The 24,259-nt window shown below is 45.8% G+C and overlaps 1 protein-coding gene across 1 annotated transcript in view; it reads right to left on the bottom strand.

Annotated features, from left to right (window-relative positions):
• The window catches only part of HTT (huntingtin), a 378,122-nt gene that overhangs the window by 169,789 nt on the left and 184,074 nt on the right, over positions 1-24,259 (bottom strand). The window contains exons 31-35 of the mRNA XM_038744544.1: positions 16,930-17,153; positions 15,507-15,585; positions 15,056-15,217; positions 8,319-8,374; positions 2,814-2,962 (exon numbers count right to left, since the gene is read on the bottom strand). Of these exons, the coding sequence (XP_038600472.1) occupies positions 2,814-2,962; positions 8,319-8,374; positions 15,056-15,217; positions 15,507-15,585; positions 16,930-17,153 (670 nt within the window). The remainder of the gene's footprint in view (positions 1-2,813; positions 2,963-8,318; positions 8,375-15,055; positions 15,218-15,506; positions 15,586-16,929; positions 17,154-24,259) is intronic.

Raw genomic sequence — 24,259 nt, 5'->3', positions numbered from 1 at the left:
TGCTCTGCACACAGTAAGCGCTCAATGAATACACCCAGATCTCCATCTCTGCCCCTGCTCTCTCCCCCTCCCTCCAGGCTCGCATCTCCTCCTGCCTTCAGGACATCTCCATCTGGATGTCCGCCCGCCACCTAAAGCTCAACATGTCGAAGACTGAGCTCCTTGTCTTCCCTCCCAAACCTTGTCCTCTCCCTGACTTTCCCATCTCTGTTGACGGCACTACCATCCTTCCCGTCTCACAAGCCCGCAACCTTGGTGTCATCCTCGACTCCGCTCTCTCATTCACCCCTCACATCCAAGCCGTCACCAAAACCTGCCGGTCTCAGCTCCGCAACATTGCCAAGATCCGCCCTTTCCTCTCCATCCAAACCGCTACCCTGCTCGTTCAAGCTCTCATCCTATCCCGTCTGGACTACTGCACTAGCCTTCTCTCGGATCTCCCATCCTCGTGTCTCTCTCCACTTCAATCCATACTTCATGCTGCTGCCCGGATTATCTTTGTCCAGAAACGCTCTGGACATATCACTCCCCTCCTCAAAAACCTCCAATGGCTACCGATCAATCTGCGCATCAAGCAGAAACTCCTCACCCTGGGCTTCAAGGCTGTCCATCACCTCGCCCCCTCCTACCTCACCTCCCTTCTCTCCTTCTCCAGCCCAGCCCGCACCCTCCGCTCCTCCACCACTAATCTCCTCACTGTACCTCGCTCTCGCCTGTCCCGCCATCGACCCCCGGCCCACGTCATCCCCCGGGCCTGGAATGGCCTCCCTCTGCCCATCCGCCAAGCTAGCTCTCTTCCTCCCTTCAAGGCCCTGCTGAGAGCTCACCTCCTCCAGGAGGCCTTCCCAGACTGAGCCCCTTCTTTCCTCTCCCCCTCGTCCCCCTCTCCATCCCCCCGTCTTACCTCCTTCCCTTCCCCACAGCACCTGTATATATGTATATATGGTTGTACATATTTATTACTCTATTTATCTATTTATTTATTTATTTTACTTGTACATTTCTATCCTACTTATTTTATTTTGTTGGTATGTTTGGTTCTGTTCTCTGTCTCCCCCTTTTAGACTGTGAGCCCACTGTTGGGTAGGGACTGTCTCTATGTGATGCCAATTTGTACTTCCCAAGCGCTTAGTACAGTGCTCTGCACATAGTAAGCGCTCAATAAATACGATTGATTGATTGATTGATTGATGAATACGATTGATTGATTACCCCAGCGCTTACAACAGTGCTTGGCACATAGTATCATCATCATCATGTTTTTCTTTCCCTCAGAATTGTGTACATTTAATCAAAGCTTTTAAATAAGAACACTGGGGTTACCATGGATACCTTAAGTTTTTCAGAAAATGTGCAGCTAAATTTACCCCCAGTATGCTGGTTCAACATACTGAATCAAAATAACAAATAACTCTAGAGAACCTAATCGGACATATTGCTTTCCCGTCTGTGATCATTATTTTCCTGTATTTTCCTGTGTCCGTTCACTCTAACCACTAAATACCAAGAAATTAAGAGCCGCCAGGCTCGGAAAAAAGGCAAAATGAAATTTCAAGATTTGGTAAATCAAAATTAGAGAAGCACCGTGGCTTAGTGGATAGAGTACAGGCATGGGAGTGACAAGGACCTGGGTTCTAATCCCGGCCCTGCCACTTGGCTCTTGTGTGACCTTGGGCAAATCAATCAATCAATCGTATTTATTGAGCGCTTACTGTGTGCAGAGCACTGTACTAAGCGCTTGGGGAGTACAAGTTGGCAACACGTAGAGACGGTCCCTACCCAACAGCGGGCTCACAGTCTAGAAGGGGGAGACAGAGAACAAGCAAAACATATTAACAAAATTAAATAAATACAATAGATATGTACAAGTACTCCATGTACTCCATGTGGATATGTACTCCAAATCACTTCACTTCCCTGTGCCTCAGTTCCCTCATCTGTAAAATGGGGACAGAAACTGGAAGCCCTATGTGGGACTGAGACGGTGTCCAACCTGATTTGCTAGTATCTACCCCAGTGCTTAGAACAGTGCCTCGCCTGCTTAACATATACCAAAATTATTATTATTATCAAATACCACAATTATTATTATTATTAAAACTGTAAAATAATGACTGATGGCCTCATTTTATAAATAATAATAATAATGATGGCATTTATTAAGCGCTTACTATGTGCAAAGCAGTGTTCTAAGCGCTGGGGAGGTGACAAGGTGATCAGGTTGTCCCACGGGAGGCTCACAGTCTTCATCCCCATTTTACAGATGAGGTAACTGAGGGCCAGAGAAGTGAAGTGACTTGCCCAAAGTCACACAGCCGACAATTGGCAGAGCTGGGACTTGAACCCATGACCCCTGACTCCAAAGCCCGGGCTCTTTCCACTGAGCCACGCTGCTTCTCATAAATCTGAACATTAGTCAAGCCCTTGGGATATATATAACCAAAAAAAAAAAAAAGGAAAAAATATTTCTCACAGATCTTAAAGGGCAAAAAAACGAGAAACCAAAGTAACGAAACCATTCAAAATGGTGCATCTCTTTCAAAGAACTTCATTTTCAATTTTACCTTCTGCCACTCCCTTTTTGGAAAAAAATGAACTATTCTGACTTACAAACCATCACGCAGTAGCGTTTTACTTGATGAATTATGTAGGCAGTGTTAACTGAGAACTAATTTTGAGAATTCTCCTGTGATTTCTGACAGGTAGGATTTGTTTCCACCTCCGTAGGCTGGCTATTTATTAAGCGCGTGTTTTCACATTTCCGGGGAAACACGGCCGATAACAGAAGGAAATGAACCCGCGTCTTCCGTTACCGTGCGTCACAGCTTTCCTCCCGCTGGCCATGATGCCGTCGCAGAGCTGAATGATTTTAGGAATTCCAATGATCTGCTTCGAGTGATAGCGTTCGTAAGACAGTAATACCAAGAAGAAAAAGATGTTGGGAATGATTGCCTCTGATTCCCTGCAAAGGACACAAATGACAATCACTGTCTCCCCTTTAAAACACAATATACCAGCAGCAAGTGGCAACATGAATTTATCCCTGAAAGAATGCGAATGTGAATGTGAATTTGAATTCAAATTCAAATTCAAAGAATGTGAATTATTCATTCACAGTAATTGCTCAATAAACACGATTGATTGATTGATTACTTGGTTGTCTGTCTCCCCCTTCTAGCCCGTGAGCCCGCTGTCGGGTAGGGACCGTCTCTATATGTTGCAAGCTTGTACTTCCCAAGCGCTTAGTACAGTGCTCAGCACACAGTAAGCGCTCCATAAATACGATGGAATGAATGAATGAATTCAATCATATTTATTGAGCACTTACTGTGTGCAAAGCACTGTATTAAACGGTTGGGAGAGTACAATACAACAACAAATAGACACATTCCTGCCCACAATGAGCTCACAGTCTAGAGGGGGAGACACACACTAAGAGAAATAGATAATAATAATAATAACGATGGCACTTATAAAGCGCTTACTAAGTGCAAAGTGCTGTTCTAAGCGCTGGGGAGGTTACAAGGTGATCAGGTTGTCCCACGGGGGGCTCACAGTCTTCATCCCCATTTTACAGATGAGGTAACTGAGGCCCAGAGAAGTGAAGTGACTTGCCCAAAGTCACACGGCTGACAACTGGCAGAGCCGGGATTTGAACCCATGAACTCTGACTGCAAAGGCCGGGCTCTTTCCACTGAGCCACGCTGCATCTCAAAACCAAATAAATAAATAGATAAATACGTATTAAATATTTAAATAAATTAAATATTTAAGTAAATAAATGAGCATCTATTTTAAAAAAGATAAATAAATGGATTACAGATCTATACATATGTGCTGTAGGGCTGGGAGGGAGGATGAATGAGGGAGCAGGTAAGAGTGGCACAGAAGGCAGTGGGAGAAGAGGAGAGGAGGGCGCAGTCAGGGAAGGCTTCATGGAGGAGTCACAAATGATTGTAACAATAATAATGGTATTTGTTAAGCCTCTCCTCTGCCAGACAAAACTACTTCTCCTCCCTTATTGCCACCCATGCCCAACATCCCCGTCTGCTCTTCCGTACATTCAACTCCCTTCTCAGCCTCCGGTTCCTCCCCCTCCTCCTTCCCTCACCCCCAACGATCTGGCCTCCTACTTCATTAACAAAATTAAATCCATCAGGTCTGACCTCCCCAAAGTCACTTCCCCCCCAACCCCCCGGCTCTCAACCCTCTCCGCTACTCTCCCGTCCTTCCCAGCAGTATCCTCAGATGAGCTCTCCTCCCTCCTCTCAAGTGCTACTCCGGCCACCTGTGCTTCTGACCCCATTCCCTCTCATCTCATGAAATCTCTCGCTCCGTCCCTTCTCCCCTCCTTAACTTCCATCTTCAACCGCTCACTCTCCACCAGTTCCTTCCCCTCCGCCTTCAAACATGCCCATATCTTTCCCATCCTAAAAAAACCCTCTCTTGACCCCACCTCACCTTCTAGTTATCTCCCCATCTCCCTCCTACCATTCCTTTCCAAACTCCTTGAACGAGTCGTCTACACGCGCTGCCTCGAATTCCTCAACAACAACTCTCTCCTCGACCCCCTCCAGTCTGGCTTCCGTCCCCTACATTCCACGGAAACTGCCCTCTCAAAGGTCACCAATGACCTCCTGCTTGCCAAATCCAACGGCTCCTACTCTGTCCTAATCCTCCTCGACCTCTCGGCTGCCTTCGACACTGTGGCCCACCCCCTTCTCAACGCGCTATCCAACCTTGGCTTCACTGACTCCGTCCTCTCCTGGTTCTCCTCTTATCTCTCTGGTCGTTCATTCTCAGTCTCCTTTGCGGGCTCCTCCTCCCCATCCCATCCCCTTACTGTGGGGGTTCCTCAAGGTTCGGTTCTTGGTCCCCTTCTGTTCTCGATCTGCACGCACTCCTTTGGTGACCTCATTCGCTCCCACGGCTTCAACTCTCATCTCTACGCTGATGACACCCAGATCTCCATCTGTGCCCCTGCTCTCTCCCCCTCTCTCCAGGCTCGCATCTCCTCCTGCCTTCAGGACACCTCCATCTGGATGTCTGCCCGCCACCTAAAACTCAACATGGCCAAGACTGAACTCCTTGTCTTCCCTCCCCAACCCTGCCCTCTCCCTGACCTTCCCATCACTGTTGACGGCGCTACCATCCTTCCCGTCTCACAAGCCCGCAATCTGGGTGTCATCCTCGACTCCGCTCTCTCGTTCTCCCCTCACATCCAAGCCGTCACCAAAGCCTGCTGGTCTCAGCTCAAAAACATTGCCAAGATCCGCCCTTTCCTTTCCATCCAAACCTACCCTGCTCGTTCAACTCTCATCCTCTCCCGTCTGGACTACTGCATCAGCCTCCTCTCCGATCTCCCATCCTCGTGTCTCTCCCCACTTCAATCCATACTTCACGCCGCTGCCCGGATTGTGTTTGTCCAGAAATGCTCTGGGCACGTTACTCCCCTCCTCAAAAATCTCCAGTGGCTACCAATCAACCTGTGCATCAAGCAGAAACTCCTCACCCTGGGCATCCAGGCTGTCCATCCATCCATCCCCTCGCCCCCTCCTACCTCACCTCCCTTCTCTCCTTCTCCAGCCCAGCCCACACCCTCCGCTCCTCTGCTGCCACACACACCCTCACTGGGCCCGCCTTACCTCCTTCCCTTCCCCACAGCACCTGTATATATGTATATATGTTTGTACAGATTTATTACTCTATTTATTGATTTATTTTACTTGTACATATTTATTCTATTTATTTTATTTTGTTAATACGTTTTGTTTTGTCATCTGTCTCCCGCTTCTAGACTGTGAGCCCGCTGTTGGGTAGGGACCGTCTCTATGTGCTGCCAACTTGTACTTCCCAAGCGCTTAGTCCAGTGCTCTGTACACAGTAAGCGCTCAATAAATACAATTGATTGATTGATTGGGTAGGGACAGTCTCTATGTGTTGCCAACTTGTACTTTCCAAGCGCTTAGTACAGTGCTCTGCACACAGCAAGCACTCAATAAATACAACTGAATGAACGAATATGTTTGAATGCATTTATTACTCTATTTATTTTACTTGTACATATTTATTCTATTTATTTTATTTTGTTAATATGTTTTGTTTTGTCATCTGTCTCCCCCTTCTAGACTGTGAGCCCGCTGTTGGGTAAGGACCGTCTCTATGTGTTGCCAACTTGTACTTCCCAAGCGCTTAGTACAGTGCTCTGCACACAGTAAGTGCTCAATAAATACAATTGACTGATTGGGTAGGGACCGTCTCTATGTGTTGCCAACTTGTACTTTCCAAGCGCTTAGTACAGTGCTCTGCACACAGTAAGCACTCAATAAATACAACTGAATGAATGAATATGTTTGAATGTATTTATTACTCTATTTTATTTTGTTAATATGTTTTGTTTTGTCATCTGTCTCCCCCTTCTAGACTGTGAGCCCACTGTTGGGTAGGGACCATCTCTATGTGTTGCTAACTTGTACTTCCCAAGCGCTTAGTCCAGTGCTCTGCACACAGTAAGCGCTCAATAAATACAATTGATTGATTGATTGGGTAGGGACCGTCTCTATATGTTGCCAACTTGGACTTCCCAAGCACTTAGTACAGTGCTCTGCACACAGTAAGCTCTCCATAAATACGATTGATTGATTGATTGGGCCTCGTTCTCGCCTGTCCCGCCGTCGACCCCCGGCCCACGTCCTTCCCCCGGCCTGGAATGCCCTCCCTCTGCACATCCGCCAATCCCTCTTGCCCCCTTCAAATCCTTATTGAAGGCCCAACTCTTCCCAGAGGCCTTCCCTGACTAAGCCCCACTTTTCCTCATCTCCCACTCCCTTCTGCATTGCCCTTTCATTCATTCATTCAGTCGTATTTATTGAGCACTTACTATGTGCAGAGACTGTACTAATCGCTTGTGAAGTACAAGTTGAAAACATATATTGACTTGCTCCCTATGCTCTCCCCCCCACACCCAGCCCCACAGTACTTACGTATAGAACTGTAAATTTAATTATTTTTACTGATGTCAGTCTCCCCCCCCGCCAGACTGTGATCACACTGTGGGCAGGGAATGTCACTGTTTGTTCATTCATTCAATGGTATTTATTCATTCATTCAATCGTATTTATTCTTTCAATCGTATATATTCATTCAATCGTATTTATTCATTCATTCAATCGTACTTATTGAGCGCTTACTGTGTGCAGAGCACTGTACTAAGCGCTTGGGAACTACAAGTACATTTCTAGACTGTGAGCCCGCTATTGGGTAGGGACTGTCTCTATATGCTGCCAACTTGTACTTCCCAAGCGCTTAGTACAGTGCTCTGCACACAGTAAGCGCTCAATAAATACTATTGAACGAATGAATGAACAAACAGAGACAGTCCCTACCCAATAACGGGCTCACAGTCTAGAAGTCTACTAGACTGTGAGCCCACTGTTGGGTAGGGACCGTCTCTATACGTTGCCAACTTGTACTTCCCAAGCGCTTAGTACAGTGCTCTGCACACTATAAACGCTCAATAAATACAATTGAGTGAATGAATGAATGAAAAGGGGGAGACAGACAACAAAACAAAACGTGCAGACGTGTCAAAACAGTCAGAACTAATAGAATTATAGCTATAATTCTACATATATAGAATATATATATAGACTATATATAGAATATATATAGACTATATATATAGAATATATATAGACCATATATAGAATATATATAACTATATATAGAATATATATATAGAATACATATATATAGATATCTATATATCTACATAATATATATGCTCCACCACAAGTCTGCTGTGTGACCTTGGGCAAGTCACTTCACTTCTCTGAGCCTCAGTTCCCTCATCTGTAAAACTGGGGATTAAGACTGTGAGCCCCATGTGGGACAACTTGATCACACTGTATCCCCCCCAGCGCTTAGAACAGTGCTTTGCACATAGTAAGCACTTAACAAATGCCATTATTATTATTATTATTATTATTATATTGTTGCACTGTACTTTCCCAAGTGCTTAGTGCAGTGCTCTGCACACAGAAAGCACTTAATAAACACAACTGAATGAATGAATGAATGAATGAAAGAACTATAAAGAGAGATGCTTTGGTCCAATACAGTTTTCTCCCAAAAAAAGGATTTATTGTGAAGGGACAGAGGGTAACATATGGCAATATGGAAAACTGCTTCCAAACCAACTTCCTCAACTCTTGATTTCAAACACAGATAAAAAGGCGACAGAAAGGAAGCAATCTATTTGACAGCATCTAAACTGAAATGTGGACGTAGGAAAACTTGGCGCGAGGAAGCATTCTTACCTGAACTGCCCCACTTCAATGTATTCAAACTGCTTTAGCACAAATCCAATAAACACCTACAAATACAATAAAAAAAATAATTGAAACTGAATAGCTCAGTTCTAGATGCCCCACTTCAATGTATTCAAACTGCTTTAGCACAAATCCAATAAACACCTACAAATACAATAAAAACAAAAATAATTGAAACTGAATCGCTCAGTTCTAGTCTGTCGGATTTACGGGAGGGGATGGCATTGTAATTTTCAAATTGAAGCCTTTAGAAAAAATCTTTTCTGATGGTGAATTACAATGATAATAATAATAATAATGGTTTTTGATGGTGAATTACAATAATAATAATGGTATTTGTTAAGCGTGGCTTGGTGGAAAAAGCACAGGCTTGGGAGTCAGAGGACGTGGGTTCTAATGCAACCTCTGCCACTTGTCAGCTGCGTGACTTTGGGCAAGCCACTTAACTTCTCTGGGCCTCAGTGACCTCATCTGTAAAATGGGGATTTAGAACTGTGAGCCCCACGTGGGACAACCTGATCACCTTGTAACGTCCGCAGCGCTTAGAACAGTGCTTTGCACATAGTGCTTTGCGCTTAAGAAATGCCATCATTATTATTATTACTATGTGCCACGCACTGTTCTAAGCGCTGCAGCGTGGCTCAGTGGAAAGAGCCTGGGCTTTGGAGTCAGAGGTCGTGGGTTCAAATCCCGGCTCCGCCAATTGTCAGCTGTGTGACTTTGGGCAAGTCACTTCACTTCTCTGGGCCTCAGTTCCCTCATCTGTAAAATGGGGATGAAGAGTGTGAGCCCCCCCTTGGGACAACCTGATCACTTTGTAACCTTCCCAGCACTTAGAACAGTGCTTTGCACATAGAGAAGCAGCGTGGCTCAGTGGAAAGAGCCCGGGCTTTGGAGTCAGAGGTCATGGGTTCAAATCCCGGCTCTGCCAATTGTCAGCTGTGTGACTTTGGACAAGTCACTTAACTTCTCTGTGCCTCAGTTACCTCATCCGTAAAATAGGGATGAAGACTGGGAGCCCCCTGTGGGACAACCTGATCACCTTGTAACCTCCCCAGCGCTTAGAACAGTGCTTTGCACATAGTAAGCGCTTAATAAATGCCATCATTATTATTATACAGGGGAATCAGATTGGACACAGTCCCTGTCCCACATGGGGCTCACGGTTTGAAACCCCATTTTACAGATAAGGAGAAGTAGCGTGGCTCAGTGGAAAGAGCATGGGTTTCGGAGTTAGAGGTCATGGGTTCAAATCCTGGCTCTGTCAATTGTCAGCTCTGTGACTTTGGGCAAGTCACTTCACTTCTCTGGGCCTCAGTTCCCTCATCTGTAAAACGGGGATGAAGACTGTGAGCCCCACGTGGGACAACCTGATCACCTTGTAACCTCCCCAGTGCTTAGGACAGTGCTTGACACATAGTAAGCGCTTAATAAATGCCATTATTATTATGTGCCAAGCACTGTTCTAAGCACTGGGATAGATACAAGGTGATCAGGTTGTCCCACGTGGGGCTCACAGTCTCAATGTCCATTTGACAGGTGAGGGAACTGAGGCCCAGAGAAGTGAAGTCATCATCATCATAATCAATTGTATTTATTGAGCGCTTACTGTGTGAACAGCACTGTACTAACAGCTTGGGAAGTACAAGTTGGCAACATCTAGAGACGGTCCCTACCCAACAGTGGGCTCACAGTCTAAAAGGGGGAGACAGAGAACAAAACCAAACGTACTAACAAAATAAAATAAATAGAATAGATATGTACAAGTAAAATAAATAAATAAATAGAGTAACAAATATGTACAAACATATATACATATATACAGGTGCTGTGGGGAAGGGAAGGAGGTAAGATGGGGGATGGAGAGGGGGACGAGGGGGAGAGGAAAGAAGGGGCTCAGTGTGGGAAGGCCTCCTGGAGGAGGTGAGCTCTCAGTAGGGCCTTGAAGGGAGGAAGAGAGCGAGCTTGGCGGACGGGCAGAGGGATTGGGGGCATTCCAGGCCCGGGGGAGGACGTGGACCGGGGGTCGATGGCGGGACAGGCGAGAACGAGGCCTAACGGTGAGGAGATTAGCGGCGGAGGAGCGGAGGGTGCGGGCTGGGCTGGAGAAGGAGAGAAGGGAGGGGAGGGAGGAGGGGGCGAGGGGATGGACAGCCTTGAAGCCCAGGGTGACATGTCCAAGGTCACACAGCAGACAAGTGTGGGAGCCGGGATTAGAACCCACATCCTCTGACTCCCAGCTCCGGCTCTTTCCACTAAGCCACGAGTCACACAACCGATAAGAGGCGGGGTGAAGATCAAAACCAGGTCCTCCGGTTCCCAGGCCACGCTTCTTTTATGGTGCTGGGTTTCACTCTCTTCATCTTCATTATGTTCCTCCCATGAGAGGGGGAAAATTCTCAAATAATAATAATAATAAATAATAATAATTTTGGTATTTGTTAAGCACTTACTATGTGCAAAGCACTGTTCTAAGCGCTGGGGAGGATACAAGGTGATCAGGTTGTCCCATGTGGGGCTCACAATCTTAATCCCCATTTTACAGATGAGGGAACTGAGGCCCAGAGAAGTGAAGTGACTTGCCCAAAGTCACAAAGCTGACAGTTGGCGGAGCCAGGATTTGAACCCATGACCTCTGACTCCAAAGCCCACGCTCTTTCCACTGAGCCACGCTGCTTCTCTACATATACATATCTGTACCTGCATTTGTATCTGTAGACATATCTGTATCACACGGTAAGCGCTCAATAAATACGATGGAATGAACATCTGTTCCTATAATCCCAATATTCTTCAATACGGAAATTTAATTCCCAACCTCTTAGCCCCTAAGAGAGCTGGCACTCGAATGGTTGTTTCTTTCTTCTACTTCTTAATAGCTTCACATTCAAATGAATTTTAGACAAAGAAAAACTCAAGTTTAACCACATTATACCAAGACCTGGAAAGTGTTTGGCATTAGGCACTCAAAATTACATTTCTCAAAAGGAAAAAAGTTCGGAAAATTGTCCTCACATTTGCTTGAAAAAAAAAGAATAAAATAAAATAGATAAATAAAATAAAAAAATAATGGCATTTATTAAGCGCTTACTATGTACAAAGCACTGTTCTAAGCGCTCGGGAGGTTATAAGGTGATCAGGTTGTCCCACAGGGGGTTTCACAGTTTTCACCCCCATTTTACAGAGGAGGGAACTGCGGCCCAGAGAAGTGAAGTGACTTGCCCAAAGTCACACAGCTGACAAGCGGCAGAGACGGGATTTGAGCCCATGACCTCCGACTCCAAAGCCTGGGCTCTTCCCAGTGAGCCACGCTGCTACATAGTGTAAAAGTTAACCAGTTTTCATTTGAAAAGTTAACAGTTTTCATTTTAACTATGAAAACCTGAAAACTTCCCATTCATTCAATCATATTTATTGAGCGCTTACTGTGTGCAGAGCACTGGACTAAGCGCTTGGGAAGTTCAAGTCAGAAACAGACAAGACGGTCCCTACCCAACAACGGGTTCACAGTCTAGAAGGGGGAGAGTTTCATTCATTCAGTCATTCATTCAGTCGTATTTATTGAGCGCTTACCGTGTGCAGAGCACTGTACTAAGCGCTTGGGAAGTACAAGTTGTAAACAGAAATGGCCCCTACCCAACAACGGGCTCACAGTCTAGAAGGGGGAGAGTTTCTTTCATTCAGTCATTCATTCAATCCTATTGATTGAGCGCTTACTGTGTGCAGAGCACTGTATTAACAGCTTGGGAAGTCAGTGCTTTGTACATAGTAAGTGCTTAACAAGTACCATTATTATTATTATTATTACAAGTTGGCAACAGATAGAGACGGTCCCTACCCAACAACGGGCTCACAGTCTAGAAGGGGGAGAGTTTCATTCATTCAGGTCATTCATTCAATCGTATTGATTGAGCGCTTACTGTGTGCAGAGCACTGTACTAAGCGCTTGGGAAGTGAGTGCTTTGCACATAGTAAGCGCTTAACAAATACCATCATCATTACTATTACAAGTCGGCAACAGACAGAGACGGTCCCTACCCAACAACAGGCTCACAGTCTAGAAGGGGGAGAGTTTCTTTCATTCAGGTCATTCATTCAATCGTATTTATTGAGCACTTACTGTGTGCAGAGCACTGTACTATGCGCTTGGGAAGTCAGTGCTTTGCACATAGTAAGCGCTTAACAAATACCATCATTATTAGTATTACAAGTCGGCAACAGATAGAGACGGTCCCTACCCAACAACGGGCTCACAGTCTAGAAGGGGGAGAGTTTCATCTATTCAGTCATTCATTCAATCGTATTGATTGAGCGCTTACTGTGTGCAGAGCACTGTATTAAGCGCTTGGGAAGTCAGTGCTTTGCACATAGTAAGCACTTAACAAATACCATTATTATTATTATTATTATTACAAGTCGGCAACAGATAGAGACGGTCCCTACCCAACAAGGGGCTCACAGTCTAGAAGGGGGAGAGTTTCATTCATTCAGGTCATTCATTCAATCGTATTGATTGAGCGCTTACTGTGTGCAGAGCACTGTACTAAGCGCTTGGGAAGTGAGTGCTTTCCACATAGTAAGCGCTTAACAAATACCATCATTATTATTATTACAAGTCGGCAACAGATAGAGACGGTCCCTACCCAACAACGGGCTCACAGTCTAGAAGGGGGAGAGTTTCATTCATTCAGTCATTCATTCAATCCTATTGATTGAGCGCTTACTGTGTGCAGAGCACTGTACTAAGCGCTTGGGAAGTGAGTGCTTTGCACATAGTAAGCGCTTAACAAATACCATCATTATTATTATTACAAGTCGGCAACAGATAGAGACGGTCCCTACCCAACAACAGGCTCACGGTCTAGAAGGGGGAGAGCTTCATTCATTCAGTCATTCATTCAATCGTACTGATTGAGCGCTTACTGTGTGCACAGCACTGTGCTAAGCGCTTGGGAAGTACAGGTCGGCAACATCTAGAGACGGTCCCTACCCAACAACGGGCTCACAGTCTAGAAGGGGGAGACAGACAACAAAACACGTGGACAGGTGTCAAAATCGTCGGAACCCACAGAATGAAAGCTCTATGCACATCATTAAAAAAATAAACAGAATAGTCAATATTTTCAAGTAAAATGTGGCTCCAAAAGCCAATCGGTGAGAAAGACAAAAACATTTGTGTGGAACAGAAGTGGTAAAACCTCTCCCTCTCCGCTTTCTTTATTTTAGGTGGCTTCTAGCTGGTCCATGACGTTTCACGGGAGCGCTCTGCAACTCCATGTTCTTCCCAATTTGATCAACTTGTCATGGACAGAGAAAGTGACCCACTTTCAGTCATTCATTCAATCGTATTTATTGAGTGCTTACTGTGTGCAGAGCACTATACTAAGCGCTTGGGAAGTCCAAGTTGGCAACATGTAGAGACGGTCCTTACCCAACAACGGGCTCACAGGCTAGAAGGGGGAGACAGACAACCAAACAATCAATCAATCAATCAATCGTGTTTATTGAGCGATTACGGTGTGCAGAGCACTGTACTAAGCGCTTGGGAAGTACAAGCTGGCAACATATAGAGACGGTCCCTACACAACAGCAGGCTCACAGGCTAGAAGGGGGAGACAGACAACCAATCAATCAATCAATCATATTTACTGAGTGCTTACTGTGTGCAGAGCACTGTACTAAGCACTTGGGAAGTACAAGCTGGCAACAGATAGAGACGGTCCCTACCCAACAGCGGGCAGAGAGCAAGACAATGGAAATTGGAAACACTGTCAGCGTACTTTATACACAGTTCCTTTTTAACAAAACGTATTAACAAAATAAAATCAATCAATCAATCGTATTTATTGAGCGCTTACTGTGTGCAGAGCACTGTACTAAGCGCTTGGGAAGTACAAGTTGGCAACATATAGAGACAGTCCCTACCCAACAGTGGGCTCACAGTCTAATATATATATATATATATGTGTGTGTGTATATATATATATATATATATGTGTGTGTATACCATATATATATATATATATACCTGTATATATGTTTGTACATATTTACTACTCTATTTATTTATTTATCTTACTTGTACATATCTACTCTATTTATTTTATTTTGTTAGTATGTGTGGTTTTGTTCTCTGGCCCCCCCTTTTAGACTGTGAGCCCACTGTGGGGTAGGGACTGTCTCTAGATGTTGCCAACTTGTACTTCCCAAGCGCTTAGTACAGTGCTCTGCACACAGCAGGCGCTCAATAAATACGATTGATTGATTGACTGATTGATATCAAAGCCCTACTTCCCTTTAAAGCCCTACTGCGAGCTCACCTCCTCCAGGAGGCCTTCCCACACTGAGCCCCCTCTTCCCTCTCCCCCTCCCCATCCCCCCTGCCTTACCTCCTTCCCCGCCCCACAGCACCTGTATAGATGTATGTATGTTTATATGCACTTATTACTCTATTTATTCATTTATTTTATTTGTACATATTTATTCTGCTTATTTTATTTTGTTAATATGTTTGGTTCTGTTCTCTGTCTCCCCCTTCTAGACCGTGAGCCCGCTGTTGGGTAGGGACCGTCTCTAGGGACTTCCCAAGCGCTAAGTCCAGCGCTCTGCACACAGTAAGCGCTCAATAAATACGACTGCATGAATGGATGAATACAAGAGTGGGCTCACGGAATAAAAAGACTAGGAAATACGGACAAGTAAAATAAATAGAGTAACAGACGCACCTGATCGGAGTCCAGGAGGCAATAGTTTACCCTCAGCTGGACCAGCTGGGCCAGCAAATCCAAGACCTGTTTCTGCAACTGGACGGATGTGGTTGTCGTATACTGCTTTAAAGCCTTGATGACGAGCGGTTCGAACAGACGGATGTGATTGTGGATAGCGTTCTATTAAAAAAAAAAACAACACGAACACCCCAAAAACCAAACCCAAAGAAAGCCTTGATCTGAATGTGCTTCTTTTAGACTATGAGCCCACTGTTGGGTAGGGACCATCTCTATATGTTGCCAACTTGGACTTCCCAAGCGCTTAGTCCAGTGCTCTGCACACAGTAAGTGCTCAATAAATATGATTGATTAATTGAGTCAAAGCTCGAAGACTTCACGGGGCAAGGATTCCCCCGACAGCTTCGCTCCCGGAGCGTCCCCTCGGAACCGCGGTCCCCCTTTTCCCTACCTTGTCCGCGCGGTGCTTGGCTGCGCCCGAGAGGTTTGTTTTCAACTGGACGGACACTTTTTGGAGCACGTCAAACCACCTAATCAGAATAAAATCATTAAAAGCAAAAATCACCCGCTAAGAACACACCCAGACTTGACCGAAATAGCCTTTTAAGCTTCTAAGGGGATTAAGTCGGGAGGCGTTCAAAAGCCGGGCCGATGATAACTACCCGGCGGAATCTGTCAATGCCTATTCCTGTTCCCTGGAATTCAGGCTTTCGGTTGGGTCCTAATCATTCATTCATTCATTCAATCGTATGTATTGAGCACTTACTGCATGCGGAGCACTGTACTGAGCGCTTGGGAAGTCCAAGTTGGCAACATATAGAGACGGTCCCTACGCAACAATCAATCAATCAGTCGTATTTATTGAGTGCTTACTGTGTGCAGAGCACAGTACTAAGACACTTAATGTGCCTGTCTAAGCACTTGGTACAGTGCTCTGCATGCAGTAAGTGCTCAATAAATATGGCTGAGTGGATGAATGTTCACTGCTGTAACAGACTCTCCCAAGCGCCTAGTACAGTGCTCTGCGTGCAGTAAGCGCTCAATAAATACGACTGAATGAATGGAAAAGCTGGCGCAGTTTTGATGTACTCCAACAGCCTACACATCTAGATACTTTGGAAGCCCGGAGGTTGGGGAGGATGGGAAGGGTTTATTGCCGTTACCCAACTTGTACTTCCCACGCGCTTAGTACAGTGCTCTGCACACAGGAAGCGCTCAATAAATATGATTGAATCAATGAATGAATGGGAGGGAGAGTCGGGGGGGGCGGGAAGGATGGGAAGAAGTTGGGGGAGAGATGGGCGAAAAGACGGGAAGGAAGCCCGGAGGTGGGGGAGGATGGGAAGGGTTTATTGCCGTTACCCGACTTGTACTTCCCACGTGCTTAGTACAGTGCTCTGCACACAATAAGTGCTCAATAAATACGATTGAATCAACGAATGAATGGGAGGGAGAGTCTGGGAGGGGCGAGAAGGACAGAAAGAATTTGGGGAAGGGAGACGGGGAGGATTAGGGGGAGAGATGGGCGAAAAGACGGGAGGGAAGCCCGGAGGTTGGGGAGGATGGGAAGGGTTTATTGCCGTTACCCCACTTGTACTTCCCACGCACTTAGTACAGTGCTCTGCACACAGTAAGTGCTCAATAAATACAACTGAATCAACGAATGAATGGGAGGGAGAGTCTGGGAGGGGCGGGAAGGATGGGAAGAAGTTGGGGGAGAGATGGGTGAAAAGACGGGAGGGAAGCCTGGAGGTTGGGGAGGATGGAAAGGGTTTATTGCCGATACTCAGCTTGTACTTCCCAAGCGCTTAGTACAGGGCTCTGCACACAGTAAGCGCTCAAGAAATGCGATTGAACGAATGAGTGAAAGTTACCCAGAAGTGTCGTTCTCTTGTTCGGCTTGTACCATGTTCCTCAGGCTGGCGTCAGCCAGGGCCTGCGTAAAATGCGTGTACGGGGCCATGAAGCAGTAGTGGTAGAGGCCGGGCCGAAGGCTGGAGGAGCCCAAACGCTGGGCTTTGCCTTGACACCTGCCGGGGTTGGAAGACAGCCCTTCGTACTGCGACGCCAAGTTGGTCCCAAACAGAGTCTTCAGCAACTGCCGAAAAAGATTGGAAAGTTATAATAATAATAACGCTCCTACTTCTTCAGCGCTTACTAGGTGCCAAGCACTGCGGAGGTTACAAGGTGATCGGGTTGGCCCACGTTGGGCTCACAATCTTAATCCCCATTTTCCAGATGAGGTCACTGAGGCCCAGAGAAGGGAAGTGACTTGCCCAAAGTCACACAGCTGACAAGTGGCGGAGTCGGAATTAGAGGCTATTTAAACGCAGATTATTGTCTTTTTCTCTCTCTGGCCTCTCCTCACAGGGTCTGATTCTCCCCCCGCTCCCTTGCTGAGTGATCTTGGGCTTATGAGAAGCAGGGTGGCTCAGTGGAAAGGGCCCGGGCTTTGGAGTCAGAGGTCATGGGTTCAAATCCCGGCTCTGCCAACTGTCGGCTGTGTGACTTTGGGCAAGTCGCTTCACTTCTCTGGGCCTCAGTTACCTCATCTGGAAAATGGGGATTAAGACTCTGAGACCCCTGTGGGACAACCTGATCACCGTGTAACCTCCCCAGCGCTTAGAACAGTGCTTTGCACATAGTAAGAGCTTAATAAATGCCATCATTATTATTATGGGTTCAAATCCCGGCTCCGCCAATTGTCAGCTGTGTGACTTTGGGCAAGTCACTTCACTTCTCTGGGCCTCAGTTACCTCATCTGGAAAATGGGGATTAAGACTGTGAGCCCCCCGTGGGACAACCTGATCACCATGTAACCTCCCCAGCGCTTAGAACAGTGCTTTGCACATAGTAAGCGCTTAACAAATGCCATCATTATTATTATGGGTTCAAATCCCAGCTCCGCCAATTGTCAGCTGTTTGACTTTGGGTAAGTCACTTCACTTCTCTGGGCCTCAGTTCCCTCATCTGGAAAATGGGGTTTAAGACTGTGAGCCTCCTGTGGGGCAACCTCCTCCTTCCCCCTCCTTCCCCTCCCCACAGCACCTGTATATATGTATATATGTTTGTACGGATTTATTACTCTATTTATTTGACTTGTACATATTTATTCTATTTATTTTATTTGGTTGCTATGTTTTGTTTTGTTGTCTGTCTCCCCCTTCCAGACTGTGAGTCCACTGTTAGGTAGGGACCGTCTCTATACGTTGCCAACCACATAGTAAGTGCTTAATAAATGCCATTATTATTATTATTATTCTTTAGGAAGGCTGCTGTCCCGTGACAGTTCCCGGTTGGAATCTCTATGGAGACCAAAAGAGTATCATGGACACCTTTTTGGTGTGTGGGTGTGGGTCTGTGGTAGTTGTTAAGCTCTTACTAAGTGCCATCTCTATATGTTGCCGATTTGTACTTCCCAAGCGCTTAGTACAGTGCTCTGCACACAGTAAGCGCTCAATAAATGCGATTGAATGAATGAATGAACTCACGACTTCGGACTCCCAAATACTGCTCTAAGCACTGGGGGAGATACAAGGTAATTAGGTTGTCCCACGTGGGGCTCACAGTCTTAATCCCCATTTTCCAGATGAGGGAACTGAGGCCCAGAGAAGTGAAGTGAGTTGCCCATGGTCACACAGCTGACAAGTGGTGGAGTTGGGATTATAACCCATGACTTTGGACTCCCAAGCACTGCTCTAAGTGATGGGGGAGATACAAGGTGATCAGGTTGTCCCACGTGGAGGTCACAGTCTTAATCCCCATTTTCCAGATGAGGTCACTGAGGCCCAGAGAAGTGAGGTGACTTGCCCGAAGTCACACAACTGACAAGTGGTGGAGTCGGAATTAGAACCCATGACTTTGGACTCCCAAGCACTGCTCTAAGCGCTGGGGAGATACAAGGTGATTAGGCTGTCCCATGTGGGGCTCACAGTCTTAATCCCCATTTTCCAGATGAGGTCACTGAGGCCCAGAGAAGTGAGGTGACTTGCCCAAAGTCACACAACTGACAAGTGGCGGAGTTGGAATTAGAACCCACGACTTTGGACTCCCAAGCACTGCTCTAAGCGCTGGGGGAGATACAAGGTGATTAGGTTGTCCCACGTGGGGCTCACAGTCTTAATCCCCATTTTCCAGATGAGGGAACTGAGGCCCAGAGAAGTGAGGTGACTTGCCCAAAGTCACACAGCTGACAAGTGGCGGAGTCGGGATTCAAACTCACAACTTCAATTGTAAAACTGTTGTCACAACAATCCGCCCACCTCATCTTTGGTGATTTACGTCCTGTGACGAAGCTCCGCACGTCCACGGGACAGCTTGAACGTAAGGGAATACTAATACTATCAATCAATCAATCAATCAATCAATCGTATTTATTGAGCGCTTACTATGTGCAGAGCACTGGACTAAGCGCTTGGGAAGTACAGATTGGCATCACATAGAGACAGTCTCTACCCAACAGTGGGCTCACAGTCTAAAAGGGGGAGACAGAGAACAGAACCAAACATACCAACAAAATAAAATAAGTAGGATAGAAATGTACAAGTAAAATAAATAAATAAATAGAGTAATAAATATGTACAACCATATCTACATATATACAGGTGCTGTGGGGAAGGGAAGGAGGTAAGACGGGGGGATGGAGAGGGGGACGAGGGGGAGAGGAGGGAAGGGGCTCAGTCTGGGAAGGCCTCCTGGAGGAGGTGAGCTCTCAGCAGGGCCTTGAAGGGAGGAAGAGAGCGAGCTTGGCGGAGGGGCAGAGGGATTGGGGGCATTCCAGGCCCGGGGGAGGACGGGGGCCGGGGGTCGACGGCGGGACAGGCGAGAGCGAGGCCTAACGGTGAGGAGATTAGCGGCGGAGGAGCGGAGGGTGCGGGCTGGGCTGGAGAAGGAGAGAAGGGAGGGGAGGGAGGAGGGGGCCAGGGAATGGATGGATGGATGGACAGCCTGGAAGCCCAGGGTGAGGAGTCTCTGCCTGATGCGCAGACTGATCGGTAGCCATTGGAGGTTTTTGAGGAGGGGAGTAATATGCCCAGAGCGTTTCTGCACAAAGATAATCCGGGCAGCAGCATGAAGTATGGATTGAAGTGGAGAGAGACACGAGGATGGGAGATCAGAGAGAAGGCTACTGCAGTAGTCCGGACGGGATAGGATGAGAGCTTGAATTAGCAGGGTAATTAATACTACTAATGATGGCATTTGGTCAGGGCTTACTACATGCCAAGCACTGTTCTAAGCGCCGGGGTAGATACAAGGTGATCCGGTTGTCCCACGTGGGGCTCACAGTCTTAATCCCCATTTTACAGATGAGGTAACCGAGGCCCAGAGAAGTTAAGTGGCTTGCCCAAAGTCACCCAGCTGACAAGTGGTGGAGCGGGGGTTCGAATCCACGACCTCTGACTCCTAAGCCCGGGCACTTACCACTAGAAGAAGCGTGGCTCAGTGGAAAGAGCCCGGGATTTGGAGTCAGAGGTCGTGGGTTCAAATCCCGGCCTCGCCACTTGTCAGCTGGGTGACTTTGGGCAAGTCACTTCACTTCTCTGGGCCTCAGTTCCATCTGTAAAATGGGGATTAGGACTGTGACCCCGCCATGGGACAACCTGATCACCCTGTAACCTCCCCAGCGCTTAGAACAGTGCTTTGCACATAGTAAGTGCTTAATAAATGCCATTATTATTATTATTATTATTCTCTGTGCCTCCATTCCCTCATCTGGAAAATGGGGATGAAGACTGGGAGCCCCCCATGGGGCAACCTGATCACCTTGTAACCTCACCACTGCTTAGAACAGTGCTGTGCACGTAGTAAGCGCTTAATAAATGCTATTATTATTATTATTATTAAGTACTTACTATGTGCAAAGCACTGTTCTAAGCACTAGGGAGGAAACAAGGTGATCAGGTTGTCCCACTGGGGGCTCACAGTCTTCATCCCCAATAAGCAGCGTGGCTTAGTGGAAAGAGCCCGGGCTTGGGAGTTAGAGGACGTGGGTTCTAATCCCGGCTCCGCCACTTGTCTGCTGTGTGACCTTGGGCAAGTTGTTTCACTTCTCCGTGCCTCAGTTTCCTCATCTATAAAATGGGGATTAGGACTGGGAGCCCCATGTGGGACAACTTAATAATAATAATGGCATTTATTAAGCACTTACTATGTGCAAAGCACTGTTCTAAGCGCTGGGGAGGATACAAGGTGATCAGGCTGTCCCCTGTGGGGCTCACAGTCTTCAACCCCATTTTCCAGATGAGGGAACTGAGGCCTAGAGAAGTGAAGTGACTTGCCCAAAGTCACACAGCTGACAACTGGCAGAGCCGGCATTTGAACCCACGACCTCTTACTCCGAAGCCCGGGCTCTTTCCACTGAGCCACGCTGCTTCTCTGATGCCCTTGCATCTACCCCAGTGCTTAGAACAGTGCTTGGCACATAATAAGCGCTTAACCAATACCATCATGATTATTATTATTATTATTATCATTATTATTCCCCAGCTCCCTTTCCCTGCTGCGTCGTCTACGCATTCAGATCTGCATCCTTTGGACGGTTAGTATTCACCCCACCCTCAACTCACACACTTATCATCATCATTATCAATCATATTTATTGAGCGCTTACTATGTGCAGAGCACTGTACTAAGCGCTTGGGAAGTACAGATTGGCAACATATAGAGACAGTCCCTACCCAACAGTGGGCTCACAGTCTAAAAGGCTCACACTGATGTCCTTATCTGTAATTTATTTATTCAATCAATCATATATATATGATTGTATACATGATATATATGTACATATATATGTATATATGTTTGACGTATTTATTACTCTATTTTATTTGTACATATTTATACTATTTATTTTATTTTGTTAATATGTTTTGTTCTCTGTCTCCCCCTTCTAGACCGCGAGCCCGCTGTTGGGTAGGGACCGTCTCTAGATGTTGCCAACTTGGACTTCCCAAGCGCTTAGTACAGTGCTCTGCAGACAGTAAGTGCTCAATAAATACGAATGAATGAATTCAATCGCATTTACTGAGCGCTTCCTGTGTGCAGAGCGCTTGTGGCGGGGACTTATCAGGGTTCTGTCACCAGAGCACGGGGAGAGGAGTCACTGCAAAAGCAAGGACATGCTGCAAACCCAGAATGACCATCCTAACAGTAATCATCATCAACTGCATTTATTGAGCGCTTACCGTGTGCAGAGCACTGTACTAAGCACTTGGGAAATACAAGTTGGCAACATATAGAGACGGTCCCTACCCAACAGTGGGCTCACAGTCTAAAAGGGGGAGACAGAGAACAAAACCAAACATACTAACAAAATAAAATAAATAGAATAGATATGTACAAGTAAAATAAATAAATAAACAGTAATGACCTCTAATCACTCTAGCCTATTTATTGAGCGCTTACCGTGTGCAGAGCACTGTACTAAGCGCTTGGGAAGTACAATTCAGCAACAATTAGAGACAAGCCCCGCCCGCGACGGGCTCACAGTCTAGAAGGGGGGACGCAGACAGCAAAACAACTAAGCAGGCATCGGCAGCATCATTATAAATAAAAGGAATTATAGCTGTACACGCATCATTAATAAAAAGAGAATTATAATTATAAATATGTACATATATACACAAGTGCTGTGGGGCAGGGAGGGGGGTAGAGCGAAGGGGGAGCAGAGGAAAAGGGGGGCTCAGTCTGGGAAGGCCTCCTGGAGGAGGTGAGCGCTCAGTAATAATAATGATGGCATTTATTAAGCGCTTACTACGTGCAAAGCACTGTTCTAAGCGCTGAGGGCTTTGAAGGGAGGAAGAGAGCTAGTTTGGCAGAGAAGCCGCGTGGCTTCCAATCCCAGCCCTTTCTTCCCCCTTCCCCCACCCCCATTCCCACCCCTCTTTTATCCCCCTGCTCCTTCCCCTTCTCCAACCCCCATCCTCTATATATACCTATATATATGTATATATGTTTGTACATATTTATTACTCTATTTATTTATTTACTTGCACATATTTATTCTATTTTGTTAATATGTTTTGTTTTGTTGCCTGTCTCCCCCTTCTAGACTGTGAGCTCGCTATTGGGTAGGGACCGTCTCTATATGCTGCCAACTTGTACTTCCCAAGCGCTTAGCACAGTGCTCTGCACACAGTAAGCGCTCAATAAATTCGATAGAATGAATGTATATATATATGTACATATATACGTGTGTGTGTGTGTTATATATGACTCTATATATACCTGTATATATGTTTGTACATATTTATTACTCTATTTTACTTGTACATATTTATTCTATACATATTTATTCTATTTACTTTATTTTGTTAATATGTTTTGTTTTGTTCTCTGTGTCCCCCTTCTAGACTGTGAGCCTGCTGTTGGGTAGGGACCGTCTCTATATGCTGCCAACTTGTACTTCCCAAGCGCTTAGTCCAGTGTTCTGCACACAGTAAGCGCTCAATAAATTCGATTGAATGAATATATATATATATGTACATATATATGTGTGTGTGTGTGTGTGTTGTATATATGACTCTATATATACCTGAATATATGTATATATGTTTGTATGTATTTATTACTCTATTTATTTTACTTGTACATATTTATTCTATACATACTTATTCTATTTACTTTATTTTGTTAATATGTTTTGTTTTGTTCTCTGTCTCCCCCTTCCAGACTGTGAGCCCGCTGTTGGGTACGGGCCATCTCTATATACTGCCAACTTGTACTTCCCAAGCGCTTAGTACAGTGCTCTGCACACAGTAAGCACTCAATAAATTCGATTGAATGAATGAATATATAACTAGAAGCAGCGTGGCTCAGTGGAAAGAGCACGGGCTTTGGAGTCAGAGGTCATGGGTTCAAATCCTGGCTCCGCCACTTGTCAGCTGTGTGACTTTGGGCAAGTTACTTGACTTCTCTGTGCCTCAGTTCCCTCATCTGTAAAATGGGGATTAAATCTGTGAACCCCACGTGGGACAACCTAATCACTTTGTATCCTCCCCAACGCTTAGAACAGTGCTTTGCACATAGTAAGCGCTTAATAAATGCCATTATTATATATGTACATATATATGTGTGTGTGTGTGTTGCATATATGACTCCATATATACCTGAATATATGTATGTTTGTACATATTTATTACTCTATTTTACTTGTACATATTTATTCTATACATATTTATTCTATTTACTTTATTTTGTTAATAT

This window comes from Tachyglossus aculeatus, chromosome 4, assembly GCF_015852505.1.
Source record: "Tachyglossus aculeatus isolate mTacAcu1 chromosome 4, mTacAcu1.pri, whole genome shotgun sequence".
Classification (NCBI taxonomy): Eukaryota; Metazoa; Chordata; class Mammalia; order Monotremata; family Tachyglossidae; genus Tachyglossus; species Tachyglossus aculeatus.
The sequence above is the reverse complement of the archived record's forward strand: the minus strand, read 5'-3'. Positions and strand labels throughout refer to the sequence as shown.